Source organism: Somniosus microcephalus, chromosome 21, assembly GCF_052327205.1.
Source record: "Somniosus microcephalus isolate GS21.2 chromosome 21, FLI_Smic_1.0, whole genome shotgun sequence".
NCBI lineage: Eukaryota > Metazoa > Chordata > Chondrichthyes > Squaliformes > Somniosidae > Somniosus > Somniosus microcephalus.
In genome coordinates this window covers 35,110,196-35,137,953 of record NC_141007.1, presented here as the reverse complement: position 1 = coordinate 35,137,953, position 27,758 = coordinate 35,110,196, and the positions used below count along the sequence as shown (strand labels likewise).

The window sequence follows — 27,758 nt, the reverse complement described above, 5'->3', positions numbered from 1 at the left end:
AGCAGCAATTTAGAGGGCAAGTAGATCCATGTCAGATATAACTTCCAGTGTCTGGTGTAGCGTACCACTGCAAACATGCGCGCATAGCTCATCTATCTGTCCTTGACATCAAGCAATCACGTACAGGACGTAAAAAATACAAGGGGGGGGGGGGGGAAAGAGCGAGAAGAAAATGAATATAGAGTTATAAACTTCAATTATGCTTTAGCAAAAAAAAAAGCTTCCTGAATTACTTGCATTGCACTCTGATACAACAGACAGATGGGCGCTCAATTAAAAATTAACATTTGTATCCATATATAAAAGAGAGTGTGAAGTGCTTTCACATATTTGCCGATGAAAAAATATGTATTTTATTTTACATCATACAAATCCGGTTGTTTACTGTCTTCCTCATTCTGAATAGTTGGTCAAACAGATTTTAAAGCAATAACTCTATTTTGGGTACTGACCTTTGGGCTGTCTCCATCTGATGTTTCCTTGTCATTCTCGGAATTGTTCTGTGTATGGTCAGACATTATTTGCAGGTCAGAATGAAGTCCACGACTTATTCTGTAGCCAGAGGAACCGGCACTCCTTGGGCTGGAGGGGCAGGAGTTTGCAGCACTGTAAATGAAAACAAACAGCCTTAGTGAGCCAAATGTTGCAGCAGAAATGCAACATAAAACCAGTTACTAACTGAATTAAAAGAAAAATAAGGGTTAAATGATTATTTATAGTGGCACTCACTTTGAAAATAGTATAGTGTGATCAAGCTGCAGTATGAGAGACGAGAACAGTATAATAAAAGACAATGAGGACGAGGCATATATACAATGCCTTTAACATAGTTAAGACATTCGAAGACACTTCACTGAGGGGAAAAAAGGAGCAGGTATCAAGCCTTTGTGAGGTTAGGAGAGGAGAGGTGACCAAAAGCTTGGTAGAAAGGATGGGCTAGAAATTCAGTAGGCTTTGCGCCCAGTTTTCGCCCAAAGAGGGCTTTTGCACCACTTGCTGAGCTTTCGCCGATATTCAGCGCTGCGGTAATGGCGACGTTAGCCAGTAGCGCTGCGCCGCCACCGATGACGTCATCGGTGTGCGCAGTGCCCCGCTACCGGCCTGACCGCCACATTGAGTTGCGGCCGCCTCTTCCGCAGCGGCCGCAAACAGCGATCAGAAAACGGGGCCGTACTGTAGCGTTAGTGGGGCGAGTTAAGGCGGAGGTGCAGCCGGCCGCTTTTTCGGCAGCCGCCTGCCCACACCTCCTTCCCCGGCCTCCTCCACCCCCCCCACCACGGCATTGCCGGCTGTTTTCCGGGAGCCCGACACTTCTCCGTGGTGCCGGGCTCATTTGCCGGCACTAGCGAGCGGCGATCTCACTGTTGCAGGCACCTCCCCCAAGAGAGGGAGAAAGGCCTGCAGTACCGCAGCCTGCCGCTCCGCAGCGGGTGGCGCTGCGGCACCTAGCGCGCCGATATTCAGTTTCAGCGCCCCAAGCGGGGGCGCCGAAACCCTTGAATAGCGGTCGGCTTCGACTTGGGGGGCTGAAACTGAATTTCCTGCGGGCGCAAATGGCTCCACGCGCAGCGGTAACTTCTGGGCGCAAGTGAGCTGGCGGGCCCAAACTGAATTTCTAGGCCGATGTGTTTTGACAAGACTTTTAAAAAGCAGGGAGGGTATACATGGATATGAAACCAAAGATTTTAAATTTGATCCGCTGGTCATGGCTATAGGTAGGGAAGTTGATGTGAAGGTTAATTAAATGGAGAGCAGGTGGACTGAGAAGAGGGAATTAGGAGAACTAAGCTGGTGGTTAAAGTCACTGAGGATAAGTAAATTGTTCCGTGCACTGGCTGAAGGAGATCTCTGCAAGGAAAGCATCAGGAGACTTGGGAGGGCAGTAGACAACAAAGAATTCAGATGAAAGGTAGGTGTGGAAGAGAATGAGGTGATTGAATGAAGAAAATATGCCTGAGGAAAAAGGGGAACCCCTGACAGGTAGAACTTGGCAATGAGAGCCATGTTGCTGTTGTGGTCTGGGCAGGGCTGTGTGAAAGCTGTAGCTTGGCAAAGAGGTTTCAATGAAAGGGGAAGGAGTCATGGTCTGTAAGCCAGGTTCCAGTCAGCTCCAAACCATTAGTTGATTTTTCCTCAATTAGGGTATAGATGGTGAGTCCTTTGTTTGTGAGAAAGCAAAAATTCTGGAGGGAGATACTATGTGGACCAGTTGTTGATGACCCACCAATGGGACCTTGCAGGGGAAGGGGTTGGGGGGGGGGGGGGGGGGGGGGTGGTGTGGAGAAAAGAGATGAAAGAGGAATGGGGAGGAGGTTAAACCCCGAGGAACAAGCTGGGCAGGGTGGTTGCCATTAATGGGACAAGGAAGTTGGGGTTGCTACTCTGCAAGAGCCAGTGGCTAGTGCCATAGTGGCTAGTGGGAATACCAAGAGTGGAGCAGAGGAAGGCTGTGGGCTCATTGCAAGAGATTTAAGCCTGGGGCAGCATAAGGAGAAATAGGATAAAATCTGCACATCCCAAGTGGGACATGCTAAAAGAAAAAAGGGGTAAAGGGAAGTAGAGACAGGCGACAGTGGGACAGATAGAGTGGGTGGTGCAGGGTCAATGGGAGAGATCAATAGATGGGTTTTTGAGTCCTGGTGGCAGCCAAAATAGGTGAACGTGGGGTTCTCATTACATAAAAAAGGAGCTGAGAGTTAGGCATGGCAAGGAAGTCTGCAGAAGATGGGTTGATCAGTAGAAATACAAGTGGTCAGTATGGGGCTGGTTGAGAGTCTGCAAGGAGAGTCGGAGACATTTAGGGACTACGAGGAAGGTCAGAAGAATCCAATGCCCACGAGGAAGGTCATAAAAAGGCAGAGGATGGCAATGCTACATATTGCCATTCCCAAACCTTTGCTTATATGGTAAATATGCTGGGCATAATGTTGCAGATCACCTACATCTCACTACTCCCTAGAACTCCCTCTCTCAAATCTGCCTCTGCGACATTTCTCCCTTTATCTTTAAAATCTGAAAACCCATCTTTTTAATGAAGATTTCGGTCACCTCTCCTAACTTGACTTGCACTGTAATAAATTAACACAAACAACAGAATTTGGAGTGCAGAAACCTGGAGTTATCCAGCAGCTTACCTGATTGTTCCAGTAGGAGAAGGGAGGGGACTGATCAGATCAGCTATGTTGTCTGGAATGTTTATCTTCAGAGGGGAGATTTGTGGTTGCACTGGCCTCACTGGGGATTCTGGGGCCTCCTGTTTTTCTTTTTTTTCGCTGCACAGTGCAGTAAATGAGATCTTGATGTTTGTGCTGGGGAACCTGAAGGTACATCTGGAAAATACAAACACACTTTTCAGTTGGCCTGTTATTTCTTGGCATTAAGGTTCCCTTATCCTTATATAGATTTTATTTTTACATTTTACACAGATACAATAAAGTGTCATTTTGGAAAGCGCCGAAGCGCTGAATAATGGCCTGTATTTTCCGATCGGAGGCTTCCTGCGTGCCCATACCGGAGGGCTCTAGAGGTCCGCCATTTCGCTCCTGGGCTTCTGCTCTACGAAATGCACAGGGCCCAGGTATCCCAGGGGCGCAGGCAGTTCACAAGCGTCCCTGGGATCACGAGCGGAAGGAGGGCATCCCCCTTCATACTTTCGACAGCTTAGACCTGTCAAAAGTATGGATGGGGGATTGCTGAAAAAACATATCAAAACATTAAATAAATTTTTTAAAACGTTTTTAAAATTAGTTAAAATTATTTTAAACAGAAATTTAATTTTTTGAAACGGGGATAAAAATAAATGTACCTTTTAAAAAAGTTTTTAATTAAAAATATGGAGGGGGGGAAAATATTTAACACTTAAGCTCTTATGCTGGTAAAAGCAGGCCTTGCACTTGCTTTTACCAGGCATAAGATTTTTAAGGGATTTCAGCGGGCGGAGGTTCTGCAGAAAGCGGAATTCTCCCCCCGCAGAGGCCCTTCTCCCGGGCAGGCGGAGGATGTTAAGAGGACTCTTGACAGATCGGAAGTGCCGGTTTTCAGCGCATGCGCTTCGCATGCCTGAAACTGGCACTTGCGAGGTCCCTACGGGTGTGGACACAGCTCGTACACATCGGAAAATGCGGGCCGCTACTTCACAAGACTCTTACATTAGTGCTATATTTTACATTAGATATACACACAACACACTTTCAGCTGGCAGTTTCACAATGTAGATTTTAAAACTTGAGAATGTTTAAAGAAACTGCACGTTGCTTTTTTGGACCTTAACCTGTGCGGCTCAAAACTATGAGCAGTCCAATGCTTTATTTTGTGCAAGTCCTTGAGCTCAATCTCTCGGACAGTTGTTACAGCAGTTGGTACTGCAAAAGTTAGCCATTTTATGTAGGCAACATTACATATACAAGGCTCAACAAACCAGCTGGCGATTCATTTTTAAAACCGGCCTGCAAGATTTTTTTGAAAACTAGGAAAATAAAAAGTAAACACTCATTAAAAATCAATTTGACGTTATTTCCCTGCCACAGAAGAGAAATTCAACAACTGTATGAAATTGCACTGTTAGTATTTCATAGTAACTGAAATGTTAAAATGAAGCACATTTAAAGGGTCAGACTATATGTCAGTAAGCAAATGGACTTCACACATCCCATATTGTGGTCACTATAAACACTTAACTGCAACTCTCATTTTCAAACGAGCAAATGGTTATTTATAGATGATACTGTGAATAAACAGTCTCACTGAGCATTCCCCATCAGGGCTGTGCACAATATAGGGACGGTTACATAAACAACCTCAAGTAATCACACCCATTTGTTATTGGCTGGCCCTATCCCCTAGGTTGATCAGCTGGTGCTGTTTTCCCTGGCTGCCTGGCATTCTGCCCAAAGCGAGGCATTAACTCTGAAGTTAGGTTTATGTATTTCAATTGAGACCGATACCAAGAGCCAACAAGTGATACAGCCCCCATCTGTAGATCAAAATCACAGAATGCAGCCACACTAGTACAGCAATGTTTGTAATTTAAAAAAAAACATTGCTGCCTTTATTCCAAACACATTCTGAAAACAAGTACACTTCATACATAAACATTTTAAAGGAGCAATTAGGAAAAAAGTTCAGTTTTAAGAGCCTAATGAAGTTTTTGAATTGACATTTTGAAATATTAGAAGCATTAAAAAAAATTGTTTACGGGATGCAGAACTTGAATGAAACCGCTCGACCACAAACTCAGATTGTTGAATTCATAACATATGTAGGAGAAAGCCAACTAAATCAGAGTTCACTTGCATTTGGGCATAGTATTGAAAAATTAAAATTTAGTTGCATTTTTGTTTTTTATTTTAACAAGATCAGATTGTTCCAATTTAGATGGACGGTTTTGTATTTTTGTTAAAAACTTTACTACCTCCTCTTTCATGTTTTGACCCCTCACCATCTTTCAACTGGAAGGAAGGAATAACAACTCGCATTTATATAGCGCCTTTAACATGTAAAACATCGCAAGGTGCCTCACAGGAGCGTAATCAAACAAGATTTAACACCGAGCCACATAAGGAGATATTAGGATAGATGACCAAAAGCTTGGTCAAAGAGGTGGTTTAAGAACATAAGAAATAAGAGTAGGTCATATGGCCCCTCGAGCCTGCTCCACCATTCAATAAGATCATGGCTGATTATCAAACTCAACTCCAACTTAAGGAGCGTCTTAAACAAGGGGAGTGGTGGAGACGCGGAGGGGTTTAGGGAGGGAATTCCAGAGCTTAGTGCCTAGACAGAAGACATGGCCGTCAATGGTGGAGTGATTAAAATCGGGGATGAGGCCACAATTGGAGGAGCGCAGAGATCCGAGGGTTCTGGGGCTGGAGGACGATACAGAGATAGGGAGCGGTGTGGCCATGGAAGAATTTGAAAACAAGGATGAGAATATATATATAAATAAGGCAGAGGGGTGATGGGTGAATGGGACTTGAGAGTTAGGGTATGGACAGAGTTTCAGATGTAGGGTGGAAGACATTGTTCCCTCTAATTTTTTGGGGGCATGCAGTCCCTTTAACGGAGTTTCAGACGGGAAATCTGGAAGTTTGGGTTTTCCCCGCATGCTGTTGAGTTTTAACTCTGCAGCGTGCGTATTTTTTTGTTTTTTATTTACCAGGATCCCCACCCAGAAGTCAGCCTGGTTGACAGGCTTGGCTTCCAGTTGGGCAGGGAGCACTCTGGAGTGGGCCACAACCCTAGGAAGGGAGCCTGCAGCTGCTACTGGGAGCCTGGGTGGGTGGGGCAATCCCCCCAAAACATTAGGGGGAACATTGCCTGCAAGCCCTTTTCAACTCTCTGGTAGGTCTGCCAATGCACCAAGCATTTCTATGTGCATGCCCATCACCCCTCTTTAGGCCGCCCCATCGAAGTCCCCATACTACCCTCTAAAGTACGCGCAATGCCAGTTTCTGAGCTGGTGCCTGTGAGTGTCAGATCAAGTGATGGTGTCTCTTCTCCATCACGTTCATCTTGCTCTTCCTGCACTGGTTGGAGTTCTTGGGTATCTGAAAGGAGATGGGCACAAGGGTAGGGTTGTGATGAGAGGGGGGGGGGGGGGGTGGGGAGGGAGGAAGTAAGATATGCATGCTTATACCATCAGCAGCTTGTAAGTGAGAAGAGATTGTGGACTGAGGGGGAAGTAAAATGAGAGAAGGAGGTCTAGGTATGAGCATACCATTATCTTCAATGGTTTCAGCCTTGCCTCTCGCCACAGCTTGTGACGGCCCCTCCAATAATGCCGAGCACCGTCTCTTCCAGCTGGGTAAGGATATATGCAGGCTTACCTGCCCCCCACTGGTTAGCTGCTGTTGCCTGCAGTTATGAGCCACCTTGCCCTGCAAGCGAGAGGGAAGTGTGTCAGTGTGTGTGGTGCAATGTGTTTGGGTGATGTGCCTCTCATGGTGGAATAGCTGGTAGTGTGTGCAAGGTGAGAGATGAGAGTTTGAAACTTGCAGCAATGGTAAGTATGTGAGGGTGAGGTGAAGCTATGAATGTGAGGTTTGAGTAGTGATTGATAGAGACGGTTGGTAGATGAGTGATGCGGGTGTGGTGCATTGAGCAGTGTGCGAGGCTTGTGGTGCAGTTGGTGGGAGCTGGCATTTGAAGATTCATTCACTGACCTTGACCACTCGTGTGAGGTCGTTGAACTTCTTTTGGCACTGCATCCATGTTCTCTGGACAAGACTGCTGGCATTGACCTTGTCGGCTATCTGCTCCCACTGGCTTCACAGTGTGTGAATAGAGGACCTGTCTCCTCCTTTCCACCCCCTGCACTAAAGCCTCTAGTCCTGTGTCAGAGAACCTTGGAGCCCTTTCTCTGGCCTATTGAGCCATTATTCACTCTTCTTTTTGAGACTTGCCTCCACAAGCATGAGCTGCTGCAGCCCCCCCCCCCCCATTAAGAGGTGCAGACTGCCTTTAAGAAGTGGATGCTAGCTTTAATTGGAGCTAGCTGTGCACAAATTTGGGCCTTTTGCTGAGTGTTCAGCCACTCAGCAATGCATTCAGCGCCGGGCTGAACGCTACAATCATTGTAATTAGCAGGCAGCACAAAGTTTGCATGTTGCCTGCATTCCTTTCAACATGGGCCTACTGTGCATCGCGATCCCCGTGCCCGTTTTCGGGGGCTATCGAATTTTTAGCCCATTGTGTTTAACCTACACAGCAGAGCTGGGCACATTATAATTGTGATTCAATCCATTTTAACAGAGTGGAACTGATAAAATAATGGATTGGTATTAGAGTCATCTGAGCAGTCATGAGGCTTTTCACACACTACCATCACTACTAACCACCCCCCTCAGGAAAAAGGTAATGGTGGGGGGAGGCAATCAGAATAATTATACTATAGTCTTCTGTGAAGAAGCAAAAACAAAACTACTGTAGTTTAAATAAAGATATATTAATTACACTGAGAAGTTACCAGAACTAGAATTAAACTGTAAGAGTGAAAACCACAGAACAAGACCACTTATCTTAGAGTACATAATTTTTAAGCCTTTAAGTTGCAATGCAGGTGGTCAAAAGTGTCACCTTTATTCAAAAAATATTTTAGAAAGATAGTGCTTTTCAGTTGGATAGCTATAATGAAAACGCTGAATGGAGCCATTAACATGCAATGTTTTAAGGATATAAATGTGCAGATTTGAATATTGCTATTTATCAATTTAACAATTAAGGATTTCTAAATTTGTGTATCTAAGTTTAGACTGTGTGGCAAAAAGTATATTGCTTACAAACTAAAGCTTTCCACTGCCATACAACCATTAGAATTATTTAATATTTCTGCAATGTGTGAATGCACAATCTTCATTAACCATATTCATGACCAGAAACATTTCAGCACTGAACAAGTTTAGAGCAACCTGATCTGAATGGGCTCGTATTCCACCGCTTATTAATTCTCACAAACTTCCATGTTGAGTGGTGCAATGTGTCAGAGCACCGACGAGCTGCATCAGACAGTGCAAATGCAAGTTCAATCTTCATTCCACTGCATGCCGGATCTTGGTTGCATGACTGTAATGAGCCACAAAGCAGAGACCGGGTACAGAAAGGAAAATAAAACGAAAGGTACTCGGCCCTCAGCAGCACCAGAAGGGCACAGTGAGGAATTTGTTCATTGGCCCACAGCTGCAGGTCGTGCCTGGCCAAGGAAGAGTATCTAAAGAAGCCTATTAGAATAAAATAATTAAGCGATGGCTGTTCTTATACTGAAAGTTGCACGGTCTTTTCCAATGTAGACTTCATAAGTAAAATAAAAGGTCCTCAAAGCCCTAGGGAGGGAAGAACAACTCGAGTTGTGTCTCTAAGTTCTTCCAACCACAGGATGGCTGCTGTCTCTCAAATTCTATTGTGGTTTCTGGTAATGGTGTGTTGCTTCCCAAGAACCATGACCTGACCACACAAACATTTCTCACATAGCTTTCATCTCACTCTCTGAGCATTCATGCACATTCAGCAACTTGGGCTGCTAACAGAAGCTTACTCCATTGGACTTTTTGATAGATTATTTGACCAGTGGTCGTAGAAGCTTCTCTGTATCCACAAATTTGAGTAAGTCTGGATGGTAGATTCTTGAACTGCTGGATAGTACAAGTCACAATATGGCAACCAAACAGCACATTGCCACACATTTGGTGCAGAATGAAAGCAATTTATTTTAACCTACTACTGTATAATATCATACCGACACCTTGCAAACATCAGAGAAAGAAAGAAGCAGAGAAAGAAAGAAATAAAAGACAAAGAAAGGACTTGCATTTATTTAACACATTTCACAACTAATGAAGTACCTGAAGTGTGGTCACTGTTGTAATGTAGGAAAAGTTGCAGCCAAAATGGTGCACAGTATGGTCCCACAAACAGCAATGAAATAACCAGGGCGTCTGTTTTAGGTGTTAGTTGAGGGATAATTGGAGTACAGGACACCAGTGTAACTCCCCAGCTCCTCTTCAAATATTGCAGTGGGATCTTTTATGTCCATCTGAAGGGGTAGATGGAGCTGCAGTTTAACGTCTCATCCAAAAGACAGCACCTCTGAAAATGCAGCACTCCCTCAGTACTGCAACGAAGTGCCAGCCTAGATTATGTGCTCAAGTCTCTGGAGTGCGACTTCAACCCACAACGTTCTGACTCAGACGAGTGTTACCACCAAGCCAAGGTTAACGCTTAATAAGATGGCATGAAACCACACTACTAAAATGAAAAGGCCAGAAAACTTTTTCCTATAATAGTGACTACCTGTACTGTACATCACTCCAGGAAAAGCCCACTGCATAAGCGTGAACAGGTTTCAACCTAACCGGACTTGGATCACTGTCAGGGAAAGTAGCTTCTCCCACTGTCTTAACATGTCTGTGAACATAACTACCATTGAAATTCACCGTGATTGCCAAAAGCAAAAACAACTGTGCTGCATTCCAAAATTTTAACCTTCAGCTGCAACTATTTCCTTGCTAAACTCCTTGTTAGAAAATAACCAGTTATAACTCACCAAATTCTGGCTGAGAAATGAAGATTTCACTTAGTCACTCAACGTCAACAGCTTGCATTTATATAGCAATAAAAACATAAGAATTAGGAGCAGGAGTACTGCGTACGGCCCCTCGAGCCGGCTCCGCCATTCAATAAGATCATGGCTGATCTTCGGCCTCAACTCCACTTTCCCGCCCGATCCCCACATCCCTTGATTCCTCTAGAGTCCAAAAATCTATCTATCTCGGCCTTGAATATACTCAACGACTGAGCACCCACAGCCCTCTGGGCAGAGAATTCCAAAGATTCACAACCCTGAGTGAAGAAATTCCTCATCTGTCTTAAAAGGGCAACCCCTTATCCTGAGACCATGCCCCCTAGTTCTAGACTCTCCAGCCAAGAGAAACAACCTCTCAGCATCTACCCTGTCAATCCCCCTCAGAATCTTGTATGTTTCAATGAGATCATGTCATTCTTCTAAACTCCAGGGTATAGGCCCAATCTATTCAATCTCTCCTCGTAGCACAACCCCCTCATCCCAGGAATTAATCCAGTGACCTTCGTTCACCGCCTCCAAGGCAAGTTTATCCTTCCTTAGATAAGGAGACCAAAACTGTGCACAGTACTCCAGGTGAGGTCTCACCAAAGCCCTGTACAATTGTAGCAAGACATCCTTACTCTGGTACTCCAACATGCCATTTGCTTTCCTAATTGCTTGCTGTACCTGCATGTTAACTCTGTGGTTCTTGTACTAGGACACTTAAATCTCTCTGAACACCAACATTTAATAGTTACGCATCATTTAAAAAATATTTTGCTTTCCTATTCTTCCTACCAAAGTGAATAACCTCACATTTCCCCACAGTATACACTATCTGCCACCTTATTGTCCACTCACAACCTGTCTATATCCCTTTGCAGGCTCTTTGTGCCCTCCTCACAACTTACCTTCCCACCTAGCTTTGTATCGTCAGCAAACTTGGATGAAGGGACCGAATGCAAAGTATCCATGTCATTGATATAGATTGTGAATAGCTGAGGCCTCAGCACTGATCCTTGCGGCACCCCACAAGTTACAGCCTGCCAACCCGAAAATGACCCGTTCATCCCTACTCTCTTTTCTGTCTTCTATCCATGCTATTACATTACCCCAACCCCATGAGCCCTTATCTTGCCTAACAACCTTTTATGTGGTACCTTATCGCATGCCTTTACGTAGCAAAATGTCCCAAGGCGGTTAACGAGCAATATCAATAAAAACCATGTTTGACACCAAGTCACAGAAGGAGAGATCAGGACAGATGACTAAAAGCTTGGTCAAAGAGATAGGTATTAAGGAGCATCTTAAAAGGAGGAAAGAAAGGTGGAGAGGTGGAATTCCAGAGCTTAGGGCTAAGGCAGCTGATAGCACTGCCGCCAATGGTGGAGCAATTGAAACCGTGGATATGCAAGAGGCCAGAATTGGAAGAGCGCAGAGATCTCGAAGGCTTGTATGGCTGGAGGTTACAAAGATAGGGAGGAGCAAGGCCCTGGAGGGATTTGAAAACAAGGCTGAAGATTGGTCGGACCGGGAGCCAGTGTAGGTCAGAAAGCACCGGAGTGATGGGTGAACGAGGCTTGGAGTGAGTGAAGATGTGGGCAGCAGAGTTTTGGATGAGCACAAGGTTATGTAGGGTGGAAGATGGGAGGCCAGCCTGGAGAGCATTGGAATAGTCGAGTCGTAAAGGCATGAATGATGGTTTCAGCTGTAGGTGAGCAGAGGCAGGGTCGGAGTCGGGTGATGTTACGGAGGTGGAATTAGGCAGTCTTGGTGATGGAGAGTATATGTGGTTGAAAGCTCATCTCGGGGTCAAACACAACACCAAGGTTGTGAATGGTCTGGCTCAACTTCAGACAGTTGCCAGAGATGGAAACGGTGGCTAGGGAATGGAATTTGTAGCGAGGACCAAAGACAATAGCTTCAGCTCTCCCAATATTTAGTTGTGGAGGAAATTTCTGCTCATCCAATATTGGATGTCTGACAAGCAGTGACACAAATCAGAGACAGTGGAGGGGTCCAGAGAGGTGGTGCGAGGCAGAGCGAAGCGTCGTCAGCGAACATGTGGAACCTGATGTGTTTTTGGATGATATCGCTGAGGGTTAGCATGTAGATGAGAAATAGAAGGGGGCCAAGGATAGATCCTTGGGGGACTTCAGAGCCAACGGTGCAGGAGTGGGAAGAGAAGCCCTTGCAGACGATTCTCTGACTATGATTTGATAGATATGAATGGAACCAAGCAAGGGCAGTTCCATCCAACTGGACGGCGGCGGAGAGGCATTGGTGGAGGATGGTGTGGTCAACTGTATCAAAGGCTGCAGATAGATCGTGAAGGATGAGGAGGAATAGTTTCACGATCAATCACAAAGAATGTACTTTGTGACTTTGATGAGGGCCGTTTCAGTATTTTGGTGGAGACATAAAACTGTTTGGAGGGATTCAAACATGGAGTTGCAGGAAAGATGGGCACAGATTTAGGAGGCGACAACATGTTCAAGGACTTTGGAAAGGAAAGGGAGGTTGGAGATGGGGCATTAGTTTGCAAGGACAGAGAGGTCAAGGTGATTTTTTTTTTTTTTTTTTTGAGGGGCGATGATGACAGATTTGAAGGGGGGGGGGGGGGGGAGGGGGGAAGGCAGGGAAGAGAAAAACAGTACCTGAGGAGAGGGAACTGTTAACTTCAGCTAACATGGGTCCTAGGAAGGGATTCCCAAAGCAATCATAAATTTGAAGCCTAAAAATCAAGACTGCTGCAGTAACTTTTTAATCTACCAGAAACAAATGAACATAAACCCTTGTGACTAAGAATGGATGAACTGCTGAATTAAACAGAGAATCAAAATAATTTTTAAAGGATATAAAGCATTACGAGAGCCTAATGTTAACTGCATTTCTGACAATTACACAAGAGGAGTATGTTGGGATTAAATCTTTGTGTACCAAGGTCCAGTGGAAAATGAGATTGTGCCTATTAATTGATCAATGTATTGCTACGCAATGGAATTTTTATTTTTAAATTTGGCAAAAAAAATTCAATATAAAACAAACAATATTCAACATGGACAATATACATAGTAAAATTAACAAAACTGTATTAAACAAATTCAAAACTGCCCTCACTTTCTATAGATACTAGGGAGGTGCTCCCAAAACAGTAATCCCACTGATGCCTAAATGGTTTATCATCTGAATCCAAAAGTTGAGCTGTTCAACACATTTCCTGGTGTTTGTTATTTCAATACATAATCCATGTTATTAATTAATATATTCTAGGAAGTGGAGTTGGTACTCATGGCATTCCCTTTAGATGGATTGGCAACATTGTATAATGTGAGGTGGTCTGCTTTGCCAGTAAAAGCTGAACTTTGCTTAGATGTCACAACAGAAAAAATGTTCCCGCTATCTGCTGATATTCTGCGCTCGCAAGGTGTTGGGATACATCTTCATTGTTTTTCTGCACAGCAAGGGCGAGAGTACTTCCCCTCATTTGACACGCCACAATGATGCTATGGGACCCAAGTCTCACTGACTAACTGCAGATCCATTCTGAGGAACAAGACTAACCAGACTGCTTGATTTAACGCTGTTGATGCCCAAGTGGCCTATGATGTTAGCCATGCAAAATGGGTGGACCGGGCCCACTGCAAGTCAGTTTGACAAAGAGAAGCACCCATTACCATTAACAATGCAATGGTTACACAAACAGGAAAGACAAAGAGGTAAAATGAAACTCTGATCAACCTGCCGTATATTGCCAGTATATTCTACTTTTAGAAGAGGATACAGTGGAATGACAGACAATACAATGACTGATATCAGGCTTCCAATAATCAAATGATTTTTGCAGGACCATTTTGGACAATACTCTTTATGGTTCTAAACTGGTACTAAAAAGTTGCTTCTTTAAAAAGTCTGTGAGTCAGGACTGATCAACGTAGTGCATTTTTCACTTTTTGGGGGAGAAATTGGGTGAGTAGCGCCACCGGTTAGCGCCTAAAGAGGCAGGCAGTGGCCGTAGCGCCACTGGCTGCGCCTCCCGCGATATTCAGGAGGGGCGCTAATGGTGGCGTTAGCCTGTTGCACTGCGCCGCCACAGATGGCGTCATCGGTGTGCGCAGCGCCCCATTCGTGATATTTGGTAGCGAACGCCACAGTTGCGCCGTTCGCTACCCGCGTCCGGTTCACGGGGCCTTACTGTGCCAGCAGCGGCACAAGTTAAGGTGGAGGTGCGGGGCGGCCGCCTGCCAGCACCTCCGTCCCCGGCCTCCTAACCACCCCCCCCCCGCGGCATTGCCGGCTGTTTCCCCGAGAGCCTGGCACTTCTCCTTGGTGCCGGGCTCATTTGCCGGCACTCGCGAGCGGGGATCGCGCTGTTGCAGGCACCTCCCCCTTAACAGTGGGAGGAAGGCCTGCAGTACCGCAGCGTGCCGTGCCGCAGCATGTGGCGCTGCGGCACGTTGCGCTGCGATAATCAGTTTCAGCGCCCTAACAGGGACGCGGAGCGCCTCGAGCCTCGCCCCGTGTCCCTCGAGGGGCACGGAAACAGAATTTCTGGCGATCGGTATTACTCCGATCGCTGCGCTAAATCCTGCGCTCAGGCGACTTTTGCGCCCCAACCCAATTTCTAGGCCTTTATGTTTTAATCTACAATTTAAGCAACTCTTGAAGACCAAGTATATTCAAAGAAAAAAAAATTATACAACACATGCCACATCCATAGGACATTCCAAAAAGCTTCACAACCAATGGATTAATTTTCAAGTGTAGTCACTTATTAGGAGTGTAAATATGGCAGCCAATCTGGGCACAGCAAGATGAGATAAATTATTAGTTATAATGGCTAGGACACTGGAAGATCTCCCTGCTCTTCAAGTAGTGCCCCTGGTCAGGCAGAAGAGGCCTAGGTTTTATGTCTTATCCAAAGGCATTACTTCAAATGAACAGTGCAGCTCTCGCTCGGTTTTGCACTAACGTGTCAACCTAAGTTACATACAAGCTCTGGAGTGGGGCTAGAAATCATAACCCGCCGAGTCAGAGCCAAGAGTGCTCGGAGAAAGGAGCAGGAAATGCCACATAGTTGAGTATGCAGCTCATTGTCAGTTTAGAGCAGTTGGTCGCACTCTTGTCGGAGTCAGAATTTTGAAGGTCTCACTCCAGGACTTAAGCACATAATCCAGGCTGACACTTCAGTGCAGTACTGAGGAAGCGCTACATTGCCAGAAGTGCTATTGTCTGGATGAGATACTTGCCTGTTCCAGTGGTTCAGTTGGACAATATAGATCTTGCATCACTATTCAAAGAGCAGGGAGTTCTCATCATGGACAGCCAATATTCTTCACTCAACCGTCTCGAATCAAAACTAAATTGCCATTCATTAATCTCTTCGCTGTTTCAAGACTTTTGTCATGTAGCAGGCTGAGAGTTCTAGCCGAACTCCAGAACTTGTATGTAACTTAGGTTGACATCAGTGCAGAACAGAGCGAGTGCTGCATTGTTCATTGTCAAAATGGCTGCCACATATGCTTGCTGATTCACGGTCACGGCACTTCAAAACAGTTAATTTTGTGAAGCACTGAGGCATTTCTGATAAGTGATAAGACAATAAATCAAAATCATTCTTTCCATACAGGCGAGAGCATCACATAGAAAATTTTAAAATGAACAAAACCCATCATAAAGGTGATTTTATTTATTCCAAATTCTCTCCATTTGCAATGCAGAATGGCAAACAAGAGCCAATGTGATTTTTGCTCCCATCTGTAACTATGGATGATATTAGGTGCTTCAGATGCAATTCCGTATGATTATATCTGGTATGACGATGCTTTATCAATGATATCCCCACTCAACGGGAATCACTAACTACCATCAGTGGAACGTTGGAATTTTTATTTTTGGCAATGTAATACTTAATACTGACTGGTTCAATTATAAATTGAATCAACTGGGTAAACAAGCCACATGTTTTAATTTATTAAAAATGTATAAACCCTTAATAGAGATGAGGGTGCATTACAGTTAGGATTCTTGAAAAAAAGTTAATGATGGCAAGACATTTGTTTTGTAATAGCAAGTGTTGATAAATTGTCTTGATAGAATTACTGAGTGAGACTGCTGCCAGATTAAAACCCACATTGGTAGCTGACATTTTAAAGGCAAACAAGTACGGCCATCTCTGAGCAATTAGAGTATTGGCCTAATGTTCCCCCCGTGAATGTAATCTATATTTAAGAACTGAAAATTCATGTAGCTTTTCAAAGACAAGAAAACACTTCCTACTAAATATTACCAGAAATGAAAGAAACTCACTTTCTTGGACTTTATCTTATAGATTTCTATTAGTTATCGTACTGTACTTAAAATTAAGCACTTAGAGTTGTTGGTGGTAAGACTTTTTTATTTTATATAGGAGCATACTTTGTATATGTCTACAGTTTTTGCCCCACCCTGCCAATTCTAATAATGAGACAATGGAAATTTAAGGCTGAAAGCACTGCAACTAGTCTCCTGAATACAGATATGGTTAGCATTAGTTTTCTAAAAGTATTTTTCAGTTTTAAATTTAAGTTCAAAATAGTTTCTCAGAATTTCCTACTTCCCCCGTTCATCCAAGTCTTAATAAAATTATCCAGTACAGTAGGTTACAATTTCCAAGTCATGCGGAGATGTTCAGGCTGATACACAGCCTCTCTTTTTAGCAGCTTCCTTCACTTATGAAGCTTGACCCATATTCTTAGGCAATGCATGGTACTGGACCGAGATGATAGATTTACAATTGCAGTCAGCACTATATTTCCATTAATATTGTGTACTATTTTGATATTTTCCACTCAGAACAATATGAATTTCTTAAAGTAATTCTTGTGTCCTTATCCTCTGTCGTGAGCATCTTTTTTTAAAATTTAAAAACAGTACAAATAGGCACTCACTCAAAGGCCCAAACATAACTGATGTAGGAAATGGAAAATTCACACTACAGTAGGAGTTTCCAAGCCTCTGTCTTTGTGGGTCATATAGGCGCATACTATGGTGCATCAGGAAATTCATTTTACTATCAATCTTGCTTTAATTTTGTGTTTTTAACTATTAATCTGCATGTATCTTAAACTGTTGGTACCAACAGATCTTGGTGTTCTCATCTAAGATTTGTTCACCGATGAGATAACAGTGCTAAAAACCATCCTTTCCAAACTGCCACGAAATTCAAAACAGGATAAACTGGAAAATAATTTCAGCTCAAATAGGGTTGAGTTGCCTGTGCTTTAGGGTCCACAGGTTTTACACCCGTGTACTACAGTAATGAGTGTTCTGAGGTTGAAGTAGAGCAGAGGGAGCTTTATTCAGATATAACGTATGGTCTGCAACTAGACATACAGAACCAAAAGTCTGAAAAGCTAGATGTCTGTCCCAAGCACTAGAACTGCTTTTATTTTGAGGTTACTGGATCCTCAGAATTGCCAGCTCCTAATTTTTGGATCATGCACAGCTGCAGCAGCCTCAATAAAATGGCAGATTCTCCAAGTACAGCCACTGGGAAGACCCAGTTAAAGTAGATTTTATGCTGAAAGTAGTTTTGGGTTCAATCTCTGACATGTGCCGAGTTAGCTGAACTCAACTGGGATTGCAGCAGAAGCGCAATCGCTTGTGTCAGTGTCCTAAAGTTGGGGGGGGGGGGGGGGGAAATAATCAGGGTTACAAGGTGGGGGTGGTGCTGAGGGAATTACATAGAATATAAAGCACAGAAACAGGCCATTAGTCTGTGCTGGTGTTTATACTCCACAGTCTCCTCCCATTCCATCTGCCTCATATCATTCTATTCCTTTTTCTCTCATGTACTCATCTAGTTTCCTTTTGAAAGCATCTAAGCTATTTGACTCAACCACTTCCTGTGGTAGCGAGCTCCACATTCTAACCATTGAGTTAAAAAAAAAATTCTCTATTTCAATATTGGATTTATCAGTAACTATCTTGTATTTTATTTATGGCCCCTAGTTTTGGATTCTCTCACGAGTGGAAACATTTTCTCCACATTTACCCAGTCCAAACCAATCATAATTCTGAAGACCTCGATCAGGTCACGTCTAAGTCTTCTCTTTCCTAAAGAAAAAAGGCCCAACCTGTTCAATCTTTCCAGATACCTGTAATCTCTCTGTTCTGGTCCCATCCTTGTAAATCTTTTTTGCACTGGTTCCATTGCTTCTATGTCCTTTTTCAAAAAAAAGAGGTAATTGTGATGGTCCACTCATGATGCACCGCCTCGTTATTGGAGTGTGCATTACTGCAGATAGGACTGCACCAATCTAGCTCTGATTTTCCAACTCAAGTTTGTCATTAGCAATGTATGATCTCATCAAACTGCATGTTTCCTTCTGGGTGTGTGGTGTTGGGGGGGGCGTGGGGTGGGAAGGAAAGGGAGCACAAGAGAAATAAACTCCAAGACATTCACCACAAAAGGAAACAAAAAAGAGAGTAATATTGCTAAAACCCTACTAGATTAGTAAACTAAAATTTAAAGTCCTCTTATGTAAGTCAAACTCCAATTCCAAATGCAGTGGCCACTATCACAAGGATAGAATCTCTTTCCCCTTGCAAAAGGAAAATGTGGGTGTGGCGCTTTTGTTCAAACAAATCTCCCTTTTATAGAAGAAAATAGTCTTACTTTAAATTTCTTTTGACATTTAATTTAAAATGGAACTTTGTCAATAGAGAGGCTCGAGCAGTGTCACCTTCACTACTAGGCAATTCGGTAATATCAATAACAGAACACCCAATGGATCCTGGAGCAACTTTGTTACTAACAGCAAAGGAATAATGCACAAGCTAGGAAATTTGCATTCCCAGCCTGCAATCAGATTTCCCGGCTTTATGCAGCTCCAGAGTTACACTTAGGCTGGTTTGATGTCGCAGCTCCCACTGTTTGCAACGCAACCACTCTGGGACATTTCGAGTAAGGGACTTCAACAAAACAGCCTGGCAGGGAAGGGGCCCCTACTCGAGGGTCTCCATGTCAGCAATAAAGTGGTCTTCTGTGGGGGCAGGGGATGCACATTGGAAAAAAAAAGTTCCCCTTACTATCGTTCTCCTTTAAGGCCCAACAAAAACAGGAGTTTTTGTCCAAAGCAGCTCTCTCTTGCTCCTCCTGGAATGAACACAAAAGAGGTTGAAAGCACCAATCGATAGGAAGCTGCTTATAAAGCTTCACGTCACATCTGTTGTTCAAAAACCAGACGCTAATTCATTAAAGCTGCTCATGTAATGCCTTTGGAATTCGAGTCTTCTCAGTCTCCGAATAGACAAAACTCCTCTGGAAATACAGCTTTTTTTCTTACCTTTTGTTTCACTGACAAAAGACAACTACATGACATGCTTAGGGGGGTCCTAATTTTTTTCCTAACCAGTCACATACAATGAAAATAAAAAACTATTAAAAAGAAATGTAATCACCACTACCGATTCTCACACATTGATTACATGGCCTGCATGCAGATTACAGTATCAAAGTTATCTAAGCTTTAGTTGTATAACTCTCGCTTAGGCAACCTCAATGGACTGAAACTACATGTGCAATTTTAGCTTGTACTATTTTTCCCAATGCCCCCCCACTGCATGACAAAATCTCAACAAATGATACTTTGATTCAAACTCTTCCGTTTCCCAGGGCGTTAGTTTAAATTTATAATTACACCTCACTATGCTGCTTAAATATATGCTAATTAAAGTGGTGTAGTTTTTATCAAAAAAGTTATTGTAAAAGGCCATTCAAAATTCTGCATTTGCCTCAATGATTAAGTATAAATGTACTCATTTATCAAGTGGACCTTTCTCCCCAAACTCCTCGAAGTTAACTGTGCTAGTGACAAAAGGATCAAATGTAGCAGAAAAGTACAGAAACAATGAAAGATTAGTGATACAGGATGCACTTTGCTTTTCGGTTTGCCAAAACTGGAAAATAATGTCCCTTTGGCTCGTGATGATTCCCACCCTCATTTCGTGTGAGGAAATTAATTCTTTGGAGGAGCAATAAAAAAAGCACAACTTCTGCAAGAAAAACAGCACATTATGGAGGTTAGGCTGTGTTGACAAAAGCTTGGCCGCAGAATGTACATTACTTGTGTCCTCAAATGTACAGTGTAATCAACAATAAGGTTTTGCATTATCACAAATAATGATTGATTTTTACTGTACGAGTATAACCTTGGTCACTTGTAAGAACATTCATAGAATCCTACAGCACAGGAGGAGGCCATTAGGTCCATCGTGCCTGTGCTGGCTCTTTGAAAGAGCGATCCAATTAGTCCCACTTTTTCCCCATAGGCCTACAATTTTCTCTGTTTCAAGTATATATCCAATTCCCTTTGGAAAGTTACTATCGAATCTGCTTCCACCACCCTTTCAGGCAGTGCATTCCAGATCATAACTCGCTATATAAAAGTGTCTCATCTCTCCTCTGGTTCTTTTGCTAATTCTATGGCCTCTGGTTACCGACCCACCCACTAGTGGAAACAGTTTCTCCTTGTTTATTAGATCAAAACCCCTTAGATCTCCTCTGCACCCTCTTCAAAGCCTTGAAATTCCTCCTAAAGTGTGGTGCCCAGAATTGGACAATACTCTAGCTGAAGCCTAACCAGTGATTTATAAAGGCTTAGCATAACTTTCCTGCTTTTGCACTCTATACAAAACTTACAACCAATTGATTCCACTCAAATGCTGAAAATTTTCATTGAATTTAATCTTTTAAAATGACCAAATGGTTGATTATATAAAAAAAAAAAATAGGCCGTTGTATAAAGGTTGTAGGATTAAGATAGGCCAGTAAATCCAGTCCATGCTTTGGAGCACTCATGCAGTTACTTAAGTGGAAGAACTTCAGTTTTCAACCTGCTGCAACAGAAACAACTTGTATTTATATAGGAACTTAAATTTTGTTTGATTACGATTTTGTGATCATTAAACACCAAGCCACATAAGGAGGTACAAGAAACTTTGTGCTATCCAGCACCGACAGGACCGAGCTGCTGCCGTTGCCTCAAAACTGCCGGACACTCCAGAGTTAATGTTGAAAGATACGGAGATTCTTATCTCCGTATGGACAACAAACAGCTTCTAAACACTCGGGTGTGGCTGCAAGCATCTGTAGCTGAAGCTGTTGCTATAGCTACAGACCTTGCAGTGCTTTACCGGGGGAAAAAAAAGCAAAGAAAACAAACGAAAAGAATAAAAAACGGCTCCTGATTTTTGCCGGTGGCTCCAGCTTGCCGGATGGTTCGCCTCCGGATAGCACAAAGTTTCCTGTATTAGGACAGGTGAATAAAAGCTTGGTTAAAGGGGTAGGTTTTAAGGAGTGTCTTAAAAGAAAGAGGTAGAGGGTTTTAGGGAGGGAATTCCAGAGCTTAGGGCCGCGGCAGCTGAAGACACGGCTGCCAATAAGGGAGAGATGAAAATCGGGGATACGCAAGAGGCCAGAATTGGAGGAGAGCAGAGGTCTCCGAGGGAAGGGTGAGGCCATGGAGGCATTTGAAAACAAGGATGAGAATTTTTGGAAGTAGATGGTCTTGGTGATGGAGAGGATATGGGGTCAGCTCAGCTCAGGGTCAAATGGGACAGCCTCAGACAGTGGCCAGGGAGAGGATGAGTCGGTGGCTAGGGAATGGAGTTTGCGGCGGGGACTGAAGACAATGACTTCAGTGTTCCCAATATTTAGTTGCAAGAAATTTCTGCTCATCCAGTACTGGATGTCGAACAAGCAGCATGAAAAACCTGAGACAGTGGAGGGGTCAAGAGAAGTGATGGTGAGGTAGAGCTGGGTGTCGCCAGCGTACTTGTGGAAACTGATGGTGTTTTCGGATGATGTCACCGAGGGGCAGCATGTAGATGAGAAATAGGAGGGGGCCAAGGGGGACTCCAGAGCTAACTGTGTGGGAACAGGGACAGAAGCCATTGCAGATGATTTTCTTGTGGTGGCTGGATAGATAGAAATGGAACCAGGCAAGGTTCAATGTACTGTATCAAGAAATAAACCACATTTTTATTTTTTCCTCGATGGGAAAGAAACAAAGAGAGCCCAAACTGAATCTTTATGTACAGATTGTTGGTGCATACATTAAATTGAAACAAATTTCTTATTGCAACAAGTGCAGGAAAGGAGCAGTGTAAAACTATGGATCTACACAACATATGCAAACTTAGAAAGCACAACGTTTTTAGATAGAGAGGACAGATTATAATTAAAACAGCAACAAATGTGTGTCACTCCCCATGCAAGTTATTAATATCACATTACATTTTATCCCATGTTTTGTTACTTCTGCCATTACTGCCCCATAATAGGGAAAATTACCACAAGCAGTCATCCAAACGGAAGTATGGAGATTACAGGTTGGAGCATAAAAGATGATGTACTGGCTGCATTACATTCTCCCTCCTTTGCCAAGACCCCGACACTGCTGAATACCAAAATGTAACATAGGTCTTTAAATCCTCAGTATAGTTGTCATTACCAAACATAAGCAAAACAACTCAGCTCCCCATTATTCCAGTTATTTTCTTCTGTCTATTTGCATTCATGAAGGGTGAGGGAAGGGCTTACCGCTTGCAATTACCCCTCCCACCATTAAGTACGCCTCCCTTGGACATCTCCCCAAACAATTCAGCAGAGATCAGGAAATCAGGGGAGAAAAACTACAACTTGTTTTAAATATTTAAAAAAAGCAGCTGATGCATGCAAGATGCAGAATACATTGTCTTATGTACATAAATATTGTATCAGATAATCAGTTTTAGTGATGGTGGTTGAAATATAAATATTGGCCATCCACCGAGGCAGACGGGACCTCGGTTTAACAATTTCATCTGAAAGGCATCACCTCCGATAGTGCAGCACTCCCTCAGTACTGTACTGATGCGCTACCTGGATTATATGCTCAAGTCTCTGGAGTGGGGCTTGAACCCACACCTTCTGACTCAGAGGAGAGTGCGCTACCACCGAGCCAAGGCCGACACATTGACCGCAATGGAAATACAACTTGTTTTTAGGGGACTTTTTCTGCTTTGTTCTTCTAACAGTACAGAATAGTGTAGCTTACAGTAGCTATCTTGCTTAAGAATATCACGGTGGTGGCCTCTATCCTTGCCCATGTTTCCACAGCTATCTAGACAATTGTGGTGGATAGCTTTTGTATGTAATAGTTACAAGGAATGAAACAGCTAAATGTAGTCAGTCATTCTTCTTTAGTGTTATGCCAAAAACAATAAAACATTTGAGGTAAAATATTATTTTGAACCCATGTACCCTGTATATTAATCATGAATGGTATAAGCAGGTTACTTGATATTATGTGAAGTATTAATGAAATTTCTTCAATTGTGATCAAAAAGTACCTAACTCCATGGTTTAGGGAAGTGAAAATCGGTCAGAATTCTCACTCTTGTTGAAAGTGTGAAGGGGAGGACAGGATCGCTCTCGGTTGCAATGTCCCCCGTGTTTGACTAGCCTATTGATACTCACTGTAAAAGCTTACATAACTAATAGCCCCATAGGAAAAGTGCGCCCAGCACCTGTGGAATCATACCCCTGCAAGAAATCAACAGCTTTGGGAGAGGATGGATCTGGAGACAGAGTATTGGTCCACAATATTTTTGTAAAATGGTTTGATTTCTGAACAGCTGTAAATAATAAAGATCCTGCTACTTGACATTCTCAGTAACACATCAGGGACAGCAGAATAATTTTTACTTAAGTTTAGTTGGGAAATCAAACTTGAAAAATAATTGAGTAGTTAAATCTTTTATTCATTAATACGCATTTTCTGTCCTACACTGCTAATTTCCAACTCCTCGCCATAAATCTTTCTTTGCAAGTCTTATGACCACTAATTTTGTGCGCTTTGAAATGCACTTAAAATTGTTATAGAAGACATTTCAAAAATAATTGGTAGTTTGTATAACCTTAAGGCTTAAGAGTGATTTGTTGGTGCAGTGCTCATGTTTGTGGTTAAAATGCTTGGCTTGTAAATATTTATAGAAATCTGCATTTGGTCATTTTTTACAATCTTCTTCTACGACTGGAAGTTAGTTCACTTTATAAACCAAGTTTTGGATACTACACAAATTTATCTGCCCATCCTTGAAATCTAGAGTCAATTCGACATCTGGATGTGCATCAATACAGATGCTCCCTTTGGAATTATTCAATTTCCCCACTCTTTCCCAGAAATACAAGATACATTTATTTGTGGTGTTTCTACATCCTGCTGAATATCTGCAATGTTAAAGACAGCACTTACACAAGAGTACACAGCTGTTCATTAACTTATCTATTACATTCAAGAAATTGAAGAAACCAAGCTGCCAAATTTTGGTTGCACAGCTCAGTAATAGTTGGTAAATGGGACATTCCTATTCCTGCTTGACCTGTGTTTGCAGCTGTATACGAGGTCCTGGACCTCCCTAAATAAAACCAGATCTGATTATCTAGATATCTAATTATAAATAGACAACAGAAATGGGTACAGTGTATTGTTATTTGAAAATATAATTCTACTTTATAAGCACTGACTTTCAACTTTGTGGTTTTACTTGTGTTGCTTAATACAAGTTATTGGATAATTTGTTTTAATTTAGCAGTAGGTTGTAGCTGAGGGCGACATTCAAGTACTGCTAGCATATAATATCAATCCTAAGAGAATATTTCACCTGGTTAGAGGTTTCGATGGATTGAATAAAAGGAAAGTGGCTGCTTTGCAGGCTAGTAGCAATAAACACCGTAAATGTACAAAATCCTCATTAGTCTATTGAAAGGGGAAATTAGATGCTAGATTGGGCCACATTTACACTTTTGTTAAAAGTTGATTTTAGAACTGCAGCTCTACTGGTAAGGACACTGTTGAATCAAGGTTGTAAGGCCTAGAAATTGACTATAGCCCCGTTTGGGGCGCCAGCCTTGCCAGGGCGCTAAAAGTAGCGCCCCGGAAGCAGTCGCGGCCTCCCGCCCGCTGGAAATTCAGTTGGGAGCGCCCCAGAGGGAAGCGCAGCACTACGGGAGGCGCCGCGCAGCACCACACGCTGCGGTACTGCAGGCCTTCCTCCCCTTAAAGGGGAGGGGCCTTGTGCAGCACAATCTGGGGCCCTGTTGGGCCCCCGAGGATCGCGAGTGCTGGCAAAAGAGCCCGGCACCGAGGAGAAGTGCCGGGCTCTTGGAACGCAGTCGGCACTCCGCGGGGGGGGGGGGGGGTGGTGCGGCTCAGGAGGCCGGGGACGGCAGCGCGGAGAGGTGCTGGCAGGCGGCCAGCAACAAAAATGACCACCCCGCACCTCTCCTTTAATTAGCGCCTCTACCGCTACATAGCATCTGGCGTTAATTCAGGGGGCGCATCTAAATATCGCGATCGGGGCGTCAGCGGGGTGCTGCGCACACCAATGACATCGGTAGCGGCGCAGCGCTAACGGCTAGCGCCACCATTAGCGTCCCGCTAAATTTAGTGGGAGGCGTGGCCAGTGGCTTCCGACCCACTTAGCGCCCTCTTAAGGCGCTAACAGGTGGCGCAGCCCACTGAATTTCTAGACCTAAGAGTCTTCCACATACAAATACAAAAAAGGTTTCCGCAGTGAAACTGATATGAAGTGCTTCAATTCTTTTCATAAACAGACTGCTGTGGCTTACGGTTCCATCATAAGAGCACTGCAGGGGCTGGGGGGAGGGAGAAATAGAAGACAGCCACTTCCAGTACCACTGTGAAGTGAGCACACTTTGAAGTTTTGATTTGTATTCCTCAGGTGCCCTTGGGCTGGGAAATAAAGCAGCTTTAAAAAGATACATAAAGGAGTCAAGGAATTTAAACTTTTCAAGATCCAATAGAAGTCATTTTACTCATTCTCAGCACACAGCAAACCAAGATGTATCCATCATAGGTTTTCAAAATGGGACCCGTGAAGGGATCCCAGCGAGTCTGCAAGGCCAACAGATTTCTGTCGGTCTTTGATCAGATTTCCCATCTTACTGATTTTCTAGCACATTATTTTCAAAACTTTACACAAATTGAAAGTTTTTTTTGCAATGCTAGAATGGTTTTCTATTGGGTAGCTGACAGTGCTTTGGAAGTTAGGACAAGAGGTCTCTATGAGTATATCAGTATTTGCAAAGCGGCCCCTGGAGTACAGCAATGTTAGTGGGCTCCCAAAATAGAAAAGTTTGAAAACCACTGATCAATATTGATGCACAACAATCCTCTCATTATCTAGTTTCTTCATGAAATGAAAACTGGGTTAGTCTGGGTGTACCAGTCAAATGAACGGCATCTCTGTTTAAATTTTGGTTAACTTTTAGCAGTTAAGAACAGAAAAGTTGTGTGTGATCCACTATTCTGGGAATCTTCAACTTTGTTGTGAAAGATATCAGATTTTCACATAACATTGTACATTCAGGCAAGACAGGCGTTAGCAAAAAGATTACCCAACACATCGAGTTTCCAGACTTGCATGATAGTTGATCATAACTCTTGCGTGGGTATACATTCCTGATCCAAAACCTCTGGCATAAATACAGCTGGGTTACCTAGAAAAGTCACCATCAATTCAGGTACGTGAAAGAACTTAAGCAATAGATACAAGTCTCAACAAAGAGTAAGTAGCTTGCCAGCCACCTTCATGTTCAGTGCATTTGCGTGAAACTATTTTTGTGCATTGTTTAGAAGCAGACATCGATTACCCCTCTGATCCAAAGAAGCTCTTTCACCTTTTCCCCTGTGCCATTTGTATCATGCTCTTTCGGCCTCACTTACAAGTGGCAGTCTGCTTCGGTGAACACATTTCCATTTAATACGTCGCCAAGAGTGGTACCTGATCTCTGGAGTGACAATGGTTATGAAAAATCAAAGTTTTTTTTAAATCTACCCCATTGCGCTTTTAATAACATTTTTCCATTAGGGCAACAGCCTGTGATGCTTGAATCGCCCTGTAATTGTGCAATGAAACAACAGGGTGGCTTTGTGAACCAATCCCGAAAGTTGCTTGGATGCCATCTTGGCTTCCGTAAAGCCAAGTTTTTAAACTGGCAAAACTGTCCATGTATATTTTTTATTTAGAATTAATTATTTCAATAATTTTAAAACTGAAGGTGTCAGCCTTGGCTCAGTGATAGCACTCTTTGCTCACTCAGAAGGTCGTGGGTACAAGTGCCACTCCAGAGACTTGAACACACAGGCCCAGAATTTGCGGTTGTAATGACAGCGAAACTGGCAGCGTTCGCTGTCATTACTGTGAAACAGACATCGCCTTCTCGAGTCTGCACATGTGCATTTAAATGCAGAAATCCTGAACTTGCGGTCAGTGACACCCTGCTCCTCCACAGAGTGCGCTGTTGCAGTTTGTGCAAATGGTAATCAATTAGAAATCGCTGAATTGATGTGAACTTCCACTTTTTATACTCTATTCTCGCTGTAAAGACCCTTGAAAAAAAGTGAAGTCTTGTTGAATGAGGAGTAACTGAGTTTTTAACGGCATACTAAGTCATAATTACTGAACAACCTCTCTGGCCCCGAAAAACTAATTTTATTATTTGTGGAGTGTCATTTTTCTCCACTCCGTAATAAAAATTCCATAGATTTTTAAAAATAATTCCCCCCCCCCCCCAAAGTTTGTGTTATGATATTTCAGCTTCTACCTTAAGCCCATGTGTATGTCCCAATCTTTATTTTGCTTTCTGTAAAAT

The 27,758-nt window shown here is 43.2% G+C and overlaps 1 protein-coding gene across 3 annotated transcripts in view; it reads right to left on the bottom strand.

Annotated features, from left to right (window-relative positions):
* Positions 1–27,758, bottom strand: part of LOC147102698 (forkhead box protein K2-like) — an 84,409-nt gene that overhangs the window by 32,232 nt on the left and 24,419 nt on the right. For all 3 annotated transcript variants that reach the window (XM_085963414.1, XM_085963415.1, XM_085963417.1), the window contains exons 2-3: positions 3,135–3,329; positions 453–606 (exon numbers count right to left, since the gene is read on the bottom strand). In XM_085963414.1, coding sequence (XP_085819540.1) covers positions 453–606; positions 3,135–3,329 — 349 coding nt within the window. The remainder of the gene's footprint in view (positions 1–452; positions 607–3,134; positions 3,330–27,758) is intronic.